The sequence below is a fragment of the Dendrobates tinctorius genome, unplaced genomic scaffold, assembly GCF_039654945.1.
Source record: "Dendrobates tinctorius isolate UK_male_01 unplaced genomic scaffold, ASM3965494v1 ptg000125l, whole genome shotgun sequence".
Lineage (NCBI taxonomy): Eukaryota > Metazoa > Chordata > Amphibia > Anura > Dendrobatidae > Dendrobates > Dendrobates tinctorius.
In genome coordinates this window covers 6,575,191-6,588,088 of record NW_027361793.1, presented here as the reverse complement: position 1 = coordinate 6,588,088, position 12,898 = coordinate 6,575,191, and the positions used below count along the sequence as shown (strand labels likewise).

The following is a 12,898-nucleotide window of genomic DNA, read 5'->3' as shown; positions in this document are numbered from 1 at the left end:
AGAATACAGGTATTCTAGTTGCAAACAATTTTCTTCTAAGGGTATGTGCACACGGTGCGGATTGTGCTGCGGTTCCGCAGCGTTTCTGCAACTGCGTGTCCGCAGCAGATTCTGCTGCGTTGTACAGTACCTTTATTACCTATGGAAATTAAAAACGCAGTGCACATGCTGCAGATTTTTCCGCGAGGTTTTGCTGCGGTTTACAATCCGCAGCATGTCAATTGTTTGGTGCAGAAACGATGCAGTTTTACACCTCATCCATTATGAGGTGTAAAACCGCAGGGCAAAACCGCAGATAAACCGCAGGACTTTTGTCCTGCGGATTTACCTGCGGTTTTCTCTCCAAAATCCGCACACCAAAAAAACTACGTGTGCACATAGCCTTAAGTCTCACATTTTTGGTTGTAGAACAATTAAGAAGCGACAGGACTGGTTTTCCGTATTCATGCTGAGGTGTCCATACTCTCAATGGACTGCATACTGATCCAATTACCGGTTTCCTCTTTCTTTACGTACCAACAATTTTTCACACGATCAATAGCCCAATTGAAAGAAATCACACCATGAACAAGTCTGGTCCACTGTATAGATGAAAAAAGTTTATGTGAATGCTGGTATATCCTGCATGCATCCATTATGTGGACAAGCAAACGGACCTGCACATGGAGCCAGTCAGTTCTGCAAATTACCAATGTCACTACCCCGCTCCACTCATACCTGCCGCTGCCTGAACAGGGCCTTAAATGTAATCTGTCAGTAACATCACCCACTCTACCCTCTCTAAACTGCGAGAATGAGAATGTACGTCTTTGAAACGTAAATCAACTGATACCTTTATATCTTCTATCTGTTGCTGCATTCTGATAAATAACCATTTACATTCACAAGCAAATCAGGTGTTAAGTGCTCTGGGCATGACAGAGCCCTTAAGGAGCCTCTGAAACCCTATGTCTCATCTAAGTCCCACATTCCAGACATTACAAGCCACAGTACCTTTTAAAAAATCTAAACCAAAATATATTTCTCTTTTTAGCTCAAACCAAACATTGCACCAAAATATCAGACGCAGCAACAGAGCTCGTTGATTATCACATCAGGCAAGAGGAATTTATAAATAAAAAAAAACAGTGTAAGAAGTGAGTCAGGAAAGGAAAAGGCAGATAGCCCTGCACAACTGCTCTACTTTTCCCTTACTGTAGTTTGGATAAATCTCTATAATTAAGTGAATATCCCTAGATAACGTTATGGGTATGTTCACACATGACTTATTTGCAGCATTTTTTTACTGCAGCAAAAACCTTGTTGGCACTAAAAACAAGCCTCTAGTCCTACTAAACCAGGCGAGGCAAGACATGCTGTGTGTTGTGGTGTGTGCCTCATCACAAATTTTACTTCTGTCAGTGACTGGAGTAAGATTTGTGGCATGAAGAATGCTGACAATAATCATGAATTTAATTTGACAAGTGGTGGTCATTAAGAACTTGACACCCAAATGTCCCAATATGTAGTAAGTGTAATAATAATAATATTAGCAGATAACGCCAATTAGAAATGTAGTATAGCTTTTCTGATTCGATATGTCTCTTTCCTCATATGCAGGCATTGCAGGACCTTAGGTATCCATGGTTATAACCACTAGCATCTAGCTAATTAACTCAATATAACAATGGTCAAAACCATGGATACCTAAGGTCCTGCAATGCCTGCACATGAGGAAACAGACAGAACAAATAAGAAAAACTATACTACATTTCTAATTGGAGAGATTTGCTAATATTATTATTATTATTATTATTATTAACAACACCTACAACATATTGGGATAGGATCTTGGAGAATACCCATTTAAATACCCACTTCTGGAAAACCCTTGAACAACCCCTTCAGGGTCCCATTTAAAATAACAGTGGATAATATCCTCCTGACATTGCTGAAATGGTGCCATGATTCCTGGCAGTTCACAAGACGTTGTCTAAAACGTCTAGCACAGCCCGTCTGCAGCTTCTCAATGGTTGTAGCTGCCACTTTGGCGAAATAGTAAAGGATGCAGCCAATCAACAGATGCCGATTGGCTGCAGCAGACCCATGACCATTCTAGAGTAGCGCCACTGCAAAAGGTGATTATCGTCTTTTTGTATTGTAAATGGGGCCATGAAGTGGTTATGCTGTAAGGGAGGGCCAAGACCGTAGTCGTGACATGTAGTCTGGTGGCAGCTGCCCCTAGCCCTTCCCCTACATGAAACAATACTATGGTCCTTGGCATACCTGCATCGCCAGTTCCATCTTCACCAGGGCACTTCCCAGGCCATAACGGTCCCTCTTCTAGGCAACTCACATTAAGGGAGACACAGTCCGAGACAACTTTAACACTTTCTTTACTTAGGATTTTGCACGTTATATCCACAGTTGGTACATCATCACATTTACTTGCTTCCTGATCTTTCCCTTGCTTGCTGTCACTTTGATGCAGTACACGCCCGGACCGGACTGTACTAGACTGCTTCCCAGTTCCTTCCAGGTGTGACCTCACTATAATGACATTTCCTTCAGCCTGTTTTTCCCCAGAACTGAATTAATCAATCACTAAGCTTGTTGACCCCCGGTGAAGCATCCGGCCCGTCTGTACCGATCTCGTTGAAGTGCCAACTCCTTTCAGATCCTTGTCTCCTTGGTCCAGCCAACTTCTGCCCTAAAAGCATTGGCCCAGGCGATGATACACCACATCTTCCTTTTACTGTTCTGACCCACTGCTAAAACCTGCAGTGGCTGTGGGTAACGTGGGCAATAACGACTTAACATTACGTGACTGCCAAGCTGTCCAGGCCTATAGCCCATGTGAACTCTTGGGTGCCCTGGCCCCGTCTGACTAAACTGCCCTTCGGCACTAAACTTAACTCTCAGCAGCCCCTCCTACAATTGACCCTCTATGAACCTCCCATCAGATCCCACTAGTATGCCCCCACCTAGTGGCCCGCAACATAATTACAAACAACCCAACCTATGGGAAACTATATACTAAAAGTGCCCCCCCCCTAATGTCCCAAAAAGGGTGCACTAACTTTCCCTGACTATACATACACAAAAGACACATAATAAACATGCAATATTATCATACAGGAACATGAGGCAATATATACAGTTGTCAATACAATGGTAACACATTCAAGTGGCAATACCATGCGTAATGAGCAGTAATACATAATTATCAATGTAGCAGTACTGCAGGCAATAATCATAAAAACACATCTGTAAACACTAAGAACTGACATAGGGAAGGGAGGCATGACAGACATAATATCTTACCCTCCTGCAATGCAAGGATTGGCCACTACTGGATAACCCCCTAGATGTACACAGCGTCGGACTGGCCCACCGGAGAACCGGTGGATTCTCCGGTGGGCCCTGGCATCTGGTGGGCCCTGGCACCTGCTGGCATACAGGGCCAGCAGTTGCCTAGGGCCCCCGCTGCTCCAGGGGCCCCCAGCCAGTGGTGTGTCCCACACCATGCAGCTGCTATGGGGGCCCCTGCCAGCGGAGCAGCAGCGGGTGTCAGGAGGCAGGAGCCCCTGTCCCCGCTGCTAAAGAGAAATGAATATTCACTGCGAAGCAGTGAATATCATTTCAGGTCTCCACACCCCCAGAGGCCCTGCCCCCAGCCCAGTAAGCCGCTCTGCAGACTACAGCTGTAAATCAGGGCCGGCGCCGCCCTCAGTCCTCTCTGCTCCTGGCTCACAGCCAGTGCGCGATGACGTCACTACATCGCGCACCCGCTGTGTGTCTGGCAGAGGGGGCAGCTCCTGACACTGAAGCCGGGATCAGCGTGGGAGCGAGGAGGAGAGGTGAGTATTGTGTTTTGTTTTGTTTTTATATCTCTCTCGCTCTCTCTATCTGTCTCTCTCTATCTATCTCTATATCTCTATATATCTCTCTCTATCTCTCTTTTATCTATCTTTCTATCTATTATCTATATCTATCTATATCTATCTCTATCTATTATCTATATCTATCTATTTCTATATCTATCTCTATCTATCGCTCTATCTTTATATCTATCTTTCTATCTCTACATCTATCTCTATATCTATCTATCTCTATATCTTTCTATATATATCTCTATATCTATCTATTATGTCTATCTATCTCTATATCTATCTATCTTACTCTATCTATCTCTATATCTATTATCTCTATATTTATTATCTATCTAGCTACCATCTATATCTATCTTTATCTCTATATATATATCTCTATCTAATATCTATATCTATCTATCTCTATACCTATCTATCTATTTATCCGTTATTTATCTCTATATCTTTTCTCTGTATCTATCTATCTATCTCTATATCTATATCTCTCGCTATCTATCGCTCTATCTCTATATCTATATCTATCTCTATATCTATCTCTATATCTATATATCTATCTCTATATCTATCTCTATATCTATATCTATTTCTCTCTATATCTATCTCTATAGCTATCTATCTATATATCTCTATCTATCTCTATATCTATCTCTCTGTATATCTATCTATCTTTCTATCTCTATATCTATATATCTATCTATCTTTCTCTATCTATTTATCTCTATATCTTTTCTCTGTATCTATCTCTCTCTATATCTATATCTATCTATCTCTATATACACTCACTGGCCACTTTATTAGGTACACCTGTCCAACTGTGTGTTAAGACTTAATTTCTAATCAGCCAATCACATGGCGGCAACTCAGTGCATTTAGGCATGTAGACATGGTCAAGACAATCTCCTGCAGTTCAAACCGAGCATCAGTATGGGGAAGAAAGGTGATTTGAGTGCCTTTGAACGTGGCATGATTGTTGGTGCCAGAAGGGCTGGTCTGAGTATTTCAGAAACTGCTGATCTACTGGGATTTTCACGCACAACCATCTCTAGGGTTTACAGAGAATGGTCTGAAAAAGAAAAAAAATCCAGTGAGCGGCAGTTCTGTGGCCGGAAATGCCTTGTTGATGCCAGAGGTCAGAGGAGAATGGGCAGACTGGTTCGAGCTGATAGAAAGGCAACAGTGACTCAAATTGCCACCCGTTACAACCAAGGTAGGCAGAAGAGCATCTCTGAACGCACAGTGCATCGAACTTTGAGGCAGATGGGCTACAGCAGCAGAAGACCACACTGGGTACCACTCCTCTCAGCTAAGAACAGGCATCTGATGGCTACTTTCAGCAGGATAATGCGCCATGTCATAAAGCTCGAATCATCTCAGATTGGTTTCTTGAACATGACAATGAGTTCACTGTACTCAAATGGCCTCCTCAGTCACCAGATCTCAATCCAATAGAGCATCTTTGGGATGTGGTGGAACGGGAGATTCGCATCAGGGATGTGCAGCCGACAAATCTGCGCCAACTGTGTGATGCCATCATGTCAATATGGTCCAAAATCTCTGAGGAATGCTTCCAGCACCTTGTTGAATCTCTGCCACGAAGAATTGAGGCAGTTCTGAAGGCAAAAGGGGGTCCAACCCCTTACTAGCATGGTGTACCTAATAAAGTGGCCAGTGAGTGTATATCTATTATCTCTATATCTATATCTATTTCTCTCTATATCTCTCTCTATATCTATCTATCTATTTATCTCTATCTCTATATCTATCTCTCTGTATATCTATCTATCTTTCTATCTCTATATCTATCTCTATATCTATCTATCTTTATCTATCTATTTATCTCTATCTATTATATATATCTATCTCTATCTATCTATCGCTCTATCTCTATATCTATCTTTCTATCTCTACATCTATCTCTATATCTATCTTTCTATCTATCTCTATATCTATCTATATCTATATCTATCTATTATGTCTATCTATCTAGCTATCTCTATTATCTATATCTACCTATCTCTATATCTTTCTATCTTACTCTATCTCTATATCTATCTGTTATCTCTATATTTATTATCTATCTTTATCTATCTATCTCTATCTATTATCTATTATCTATATCTATATCTATCTCTCTATCTATTTATCGATCTCTGTATCTATCTCTCTCTATCTCTCTCTATCTACCGCTCTCTGTGTCTCTATCTTTATATCTATATCTATCTATCTCTATATCTATCTATTATCTCTATATCTATCTACCTATCTATCTCTATATCTATATCTGTTTCTCTCTATATCTATCTCTATATCTCTCTCTATAGCTATCTATATATTATCTCTATATCTATCTATATATTATCTCTATATCTATCTATCTCTATATCTATCTATCTCTATATCTGTTATCTCTATATCCATATCTATCTCTATATCTATCTATCTATCTCTATATCTATCTTTCTATCTAACACTATATCTCTATATCTATCTCTATATCTCATTATCTATCTCTATCTCCATCTCTCTCTCTTTATCTATCTATCTATTGATCTATCCATCTATCTCTATATCTATCTCTATATCTATCTATTATCTCTATTATCTATATCTATCTATCCATCTATCTATCTAGCTATCTCTATCTATCTATCTTTCTAACTCTATATCTATCTATCTCTATACATATCTCTATATCTAGCTATTATCTCTATATCTATCTCTATATCTATCTTTCTATATCTATTTGTCTCTATATCTATCTCTATATCTATCTATCTATCTATCTATCTCTATATCTATCTCTATATATATCTCTATATCTATTTTTATTTATAGCCATCTATCTATATATATTTATCTCTATATCTATCTATATATGTCTATATTATTATTATTATATCTGTATATCTCTATCTATTATTATCTCTATCTATATATCTATCTATCTCTATATCTTTCTATCTATAACTATCTATCTCTATATCTATCTATCTATCTATCTATCTATCTATCTATATTTCTTTCTATATCTATCTTTATATCTATCTCTATGAATCTTTCTATCTATATCTATCCATTATCTACTTTCTATCCATTATCTACTATCTATCTCTATATCTATCTATTTCTACATCTATCTTTCTATCTATATCTATCTAACTCTATATCTATATATCTATATAGCATTATACCCTATGAGGGGGGCAGTATTATACCCTATGAGGGGGGCAGTATTATACCCTATGAGGGGGCAGCATTATACCCTATGAGGGGGCAGCATTATACCCTATGAGGGGGCAGCATTATACCCTATGAGGGGGCAGCATTATACCCTATGAGGAGGGCAGCATTATTCCCTATGAGGGGGTGCATTATACCCTATGAGGAGGGCAGCATTATACCCTATGAGGGGGCAGCATTATACCCTATGAGGGGGGCAGTATTATACCCTATGAGGGGGGCAGTATTATACCCTATGAGGGGGGCAGTATTATACCCTATGAGGAGGCAGCATTATTCCCTATGAGGGGGTGCATTATACCCTATGAGGGGGGCAGTATTATACCCTATGAGGGGGTGCATTATTCCCTATGAGGGGGGCAGTATTATACCCTATGAGGGGGTGCATTATTATTCCCTATGAGGGGGGCAGTATTATACCCTATGAGGGGGGCAGTATTATACCCTATGAGGGGGTGCATTATACCCTATGAGGGGGTGCATTATTCCCTATGAGGGGGGCAGTATTATACCCTATGAGGGGGCAGCATTATTCCCTATGAGGGGGGCAGTATTATTCCCTATGAGGGGGGCAGTATTATACCCTATGAGGGGGGCAGTATTATACCCTATGAGGGGGTGCATTATACCCTATGAGGGGGTGCATTATTCCCTATGAGGGGGGAAGTATTATACCCTATGAGGGGGGCAGTATTATATTCTATGAGATGGCTGCATTATATTCTATGAGATGGCTGCATTATACTATGTGAGGGGGCTGCTTTATATTCTATGAGGGGGCTACCCCAACTCCTGCTACATAATTAAGACATGTACAACCTTATATTATACCCGGATATTAGCGTGTTTTACCGCATAATTGGTGGCTGGTATTTAACTCTATGCAGCTACATAGTGGGCCCCAAGAATGATTTTCTCTGGTGGGCCCAAGGTGTTCCAGTCCGACGCTGGATGTACATATGGATCACTTATTTCATGGGTTTTGTTTCCAACAGAGCTACAGGCACCTGTGTTTTTTGTGAGCCCTTCACACCAAAAATATAAATAATAAACACATTTTCCACTTATTCAGACTGACTTCATTATAAAAAGAGCAGTACTTATCTATTCTGTTAAAAATATGGAGGGTTAAAATTCAGCCCAGGATCTTTCCACTGTGTTTCCTGTATGTATCACTCATGCAGTCTCACACTTACACATATATACAGGAGAGTAAAAACAACATGGAAACAGGAAAACCTGGACATGTGCTACAAGGAAAAGGAGGCTCAGGATAAAAGGAATAGAAAGCTTGTTTCATGGGACATGACACTGTCTGGCCAATTCCTTCTGATAGACAGGAAAAGGAAGCTTTTGAGCAGACCTTCATCCTGCACACTCCTCAATAAGGGTCAAACACACACCTCCATCACTCAAGATAAGGCAGGAGACCACGTCCAGAGACCAGAATGGAGCCCCTACATCTCGCATGGCAGACGGCGGGGGCTTATACAGGCAGATACTGACCACCGGAAGGAGCTCAGTCAATGATAAATAGATGGATGGTACCTTTACCATATAAAAAAATGAGATTTCCCTTAGAGTGGATTCACATAGACACACAACAGGAGTGGTCCATGTAAGGCTTTGTGCACCCATTTAGCAGGTGCTTCACTAGCTTTCACGTTCCACCACAGGTTTAGTTATTGTTAGGCCTGATTTATTACCCCCTTAAAACTTTAAAGTAGATTTCCAGGCCAAAAAATTAAATCAGCTAGAAATAGTAAAATACATAACTTCATCATATAGTTTTACGGCCTATGGTCACAGGCTGACACAGGACCGGCGTTAGTGTTGGTTGTCACCACAGCAGTGTGTGCAGGGGGTCGAATGACTGCTTATTTTAATAGCTAAGCTTGTACCCCTCTCAAACATTTTCTGCAGCCAAAACTTGCTGTATTGAAGAAAAATTGATTTGCTGCCAAGAGAGCAGATTTTACAGCGTTCTTGTCACATTTTTTGGTGTATTTTTCCTGCGCTATTTTTAGTATGGATTACATGTGTGATTGGTCTTCAGTATATATTTACTAAAATTAGTTTTATTCACCAAAAATGCAGCAAAAGACGCTGCACAAATGCAACAAAATCTGTCTGCTGTGTTCTTGCACTCTCCAAGAGATAAACAGTCGCACTCAAAGTCTCATTTCATTGCAGAGAAAGAGGATTTATTTCAATCACAAAAATAATGTTTCACCGCAGTTGAAAAGCAAGATATTCCAGAGGTATAAGGTAACGTTTCGACCCTATCCTGGGTCTTTATCAATCCTTGCTCATAATGGAAGGTCAGGAGAGGTAAATAGTGCATAGAAGGTACGGTGAGCTCACCGCGGCCTCCTGATGCAGCACAGATTAAGCCCCTAATGGGACTCCTGTACCTTCTATGCACTATTTACCTCTCCTGACCTTCCATTATGAGCAAGGTTTGATAAAGACCCAGGATAGGGTCAAAACGTTACCTTATACCTCTGGAATATCTTGCTTTTTCAACTGCGGTGAAACATTATTTTTTGTGATTGAAATAAATCCTCTTTCTCTGCAATTAAATGAAACTTTGAGTGCGACTGTTTATCTCTTGGTTTACGCTTTGTGGAATAATTCCACGTTCAGTCCGCACCTCTAGAGCAAGAGTTGCCATCTTTTCCTATTCTACTGTGTTTTTGCACTTTCTCATTGCTGCAAAAACGCTGAAAGAATTGACATTCTGCAGACTTAAAACCAATACAGTGCTCAAATTCAGCCAGGAAAAAATACCTGAACTCTCATATCTTTTGTTGATGCAGCTTCCTATTTGCAAAAAAAAAAAAATGGAGAAAAAACCCACAAAAGACTGCACATGAACATAACCCATGTGTCTCAGTTGTTGGTTAACATTCAGCACCACCACAACGTTGTTTTACCATGTCTATTAAAGAGCACAGTCGGAATACAAAAACGAGGGTAACTTGGGGCAGAAAGTCCATTGGAACATTACCTAACTTTACTCCACAATGAGTAAGTGTATCCTCATAAACCCTGCGCCTCAGAGCCAGTATTCTACAGTCCGTGCTTTTCAATCTCCCTCGGAAGCTATCATTTCTTGTGATCCTATTTCCCCGCCGTATATTTGGTCTGCCCGCTCGCGTCCACACATGCTGGGGTCACTTTCTCACAAATGTAAATGTGGTTTTATATGAAATAACTGAGGACGATAAGGAACCCTGAAGTCTGTGAAATCACTCGCTGGTGAAAAATGTGTTCTAACTACAGAATCTCTCACGTCTTATTAGGAATTACACAAAGAGTTTCCTGAATCCATGTGAGTAGCACAATAAGAGGTGACAAGCCTAACCAGGCATTTATCACGCTGGGATCAGATCGGCGTGCCACTTTACCTCGCTGTGCCTTATAAATCCTGCAGGGTTACATTTTACGACTTGTCATGGTGGTTTTAAATCATCCATACATTTTCTCCAGAGTTGGATCTATTCATGGACTTCTCCATAAATCAGGAGCTGTGTGATACCCATGACAACATCACATCCCATAGCTTATGATGTCACCTGGGGTTGAAACCAAATTTCATGGACGGATAGTAAATCATTGCTGCTTTTGATATAGTGTACGCCGAGCTAGCAGACTATGGCTTGGCCGTCTCACTGAGACCCAGTCAGTCTGACAAGGAAAAACATCAATAATGCGGTGTTATTGAAATTACCAGTTCACGGGGCAGAAAAGCATCCTCCTGCCGGGCCACCACCAGAGAAACGGTCTCTCCTAGCTTGGTGCTCCTCAGTATGGCCACCAGCTCCTCCTGGGTCTTGCCAGCAATAGCCTGGCCTTTAACCTAAATCGGGAGATAACATTAAGCTATTAGTCCGACATCATGTAAGTCAAGAACTTACTATTAAGTTAATTCACAGACTATAGCTGAACATAGTTACACTTCTACATAATTTTTATATAAGCTACATAACTAAATATATACGCATGGAGTTACACATTCACAAGATTTGTATTATTTCAATAAAATTAAGAAGACGAGCAAAATAGGGAGAGAGACTAAATCAGCGCCTGAAAAATATATCAAATATAGCAATATTCACATCACAAGGCAGACACATGCCTAGAATAATTTATTAAAGGTCATCTATCACCAGGTTTTTGCTATGTAATCCGAGAGCAGTATGATGTATGGGCAAAGACCCTGAGTCCAGTGATTTGTCACTTGCTGGACTGCTTGATGTCATTTTGATACAATCTCTGTTTTCTCTGCTGCAAAAGTAGCAGTTTTCTGAATACTGAGCCCACACTACTGATTGGCAGCTTTCGGTACACCTACTGACCTACTAAGCAAGGAGACAAGTGTTTCATCTTACTTTTCTATTCAAAGGGAATCTGTCACCATGATTCTGGCACCACATCTGAAAGCAGCTCAATGAAGAGACTGGCTCTGATTCCAGCGATGTGTCACTAACTGGGCTGATTTCTGTAGTTTTCCTAAAATCCCTGTTTTATCAACAGGAGATTATTCCTGGAAAAGTAGAAAACCTGCTGCCATTAGTCCTCCATACTCATGAGCTCTCTATAACCCCGTCATCACCACTGATTGGCAGCTTTCTGTGTACACAGTGTATAGGCAGAATGAGGCCAATCAGTGGTGTAGGGTTATATAGGGCTCAGCACTAATAAAACTAGTAGATATTATGCAGATAAAATAGATTTTTTTTTCAAAATTGCAACAAGCAGCCAAGTAAGTGATACAATGCTGGAATCAGATTCTCTGCCCCCACATCATGCTGCTCTCAGATGGGGTAGCAAAAATCTGGTGACAGATTCCCTTCAAACCCAAAGTAGACAATAATAATCCAGATTTACCAAATTATAAATAGACAAAACAAGTGACATGACAGACGAAATCCTCCACCAAAGATTCTCCCACATCCTCTCACTGATGAGAAATATGAGCAGGACATCAAAAGGAGCTCAGGGCTCAAATAGAAAAAAATCCACTAATCTAGTATTTCTAAATCCATATAATCAACATTAGTTACAAAATATTACAGTAATTCCACTTTGTGTGCTTAGTGCCAGTGTTAGTCTGGGTTTACAAGCGATGAAAGAATAGTCAGAGTCTTATCCAGAAAACTCAGACAATTTCTTTCTCACCAGTCAGCCGTGTACCTTTTTTTTTTTTTTTTTTTTACAGCAGCAGCGATTAATACTTTTCCAGACCCTTTACGGTTTCCCATGTTTCAGAATTGCATGCATCTGAAAAAAGCTGACAGTGTTCTGCCCTCTAAATAGGGCAAAGAATGTTTTATTATGTGCTGGGTTAATTATAACACCATCTAGTGGTGGCTGAATTTATAGCAGTGTCTTCAATAGCATTATAAAGCCTGTGACTTTAAGGCTAAGTGCACACGTACCGGAACTCTCGCGGAAATTACCGCGAGAATTCCGGAATTCCATTCCGCGGGAAAATAGCATTTTAAATTCCCGCGGAAAAACTAGCATTTTGCAAGCGTATTTAGCTTGCAAAATGCTAGCGTTTTCCAAGCGATCTGTAGCATCGCTTGGAGAACTGATTGACAGGTTGGTCACACTCGTCAAACATAGTGTTTGACAAGTGTGACCAACTTTTTACTACTGAGGCCGCCTATGCAGCATCAGTAGTAAAAGATAGAATGTAAAAAAGAATAAAAAATGGTGTTATTCTCACCTTCCGACGTCCCGCGCATCCATTCCCAGTAATCCTTTGCGAAAATGCC

General features: G+C 40.4%; 1 protein-coding gene across 6 annotated transcripts in view; it reads right to left on the bottom strand.

Moving 5' to 3' along the window:
- The window catches only part of PARD3B (par-3 family cell polarity regulator beta), a 1,359,033-nt gene that overhangs the window by 667,953 nt on the left and 678,182 nt on the right, over nucleotides 1–12,898 (bottom strand). For all 6 annotated transcript variants that reach the window (XM_073541872.1, XM_073541870.1, XM_073541869.1 and 3 more), the window contains one exon: nucleotides 10,846–10,974. In XM_073541872.1, coding sequence (XP_073397973.1) covers nucleotides 10,846–10,974 — 129 coding nt within the window. The remainder of the gene's footprint in view (nucleotides 1–10,845; nucleotides 10,975–12,898) is intronic.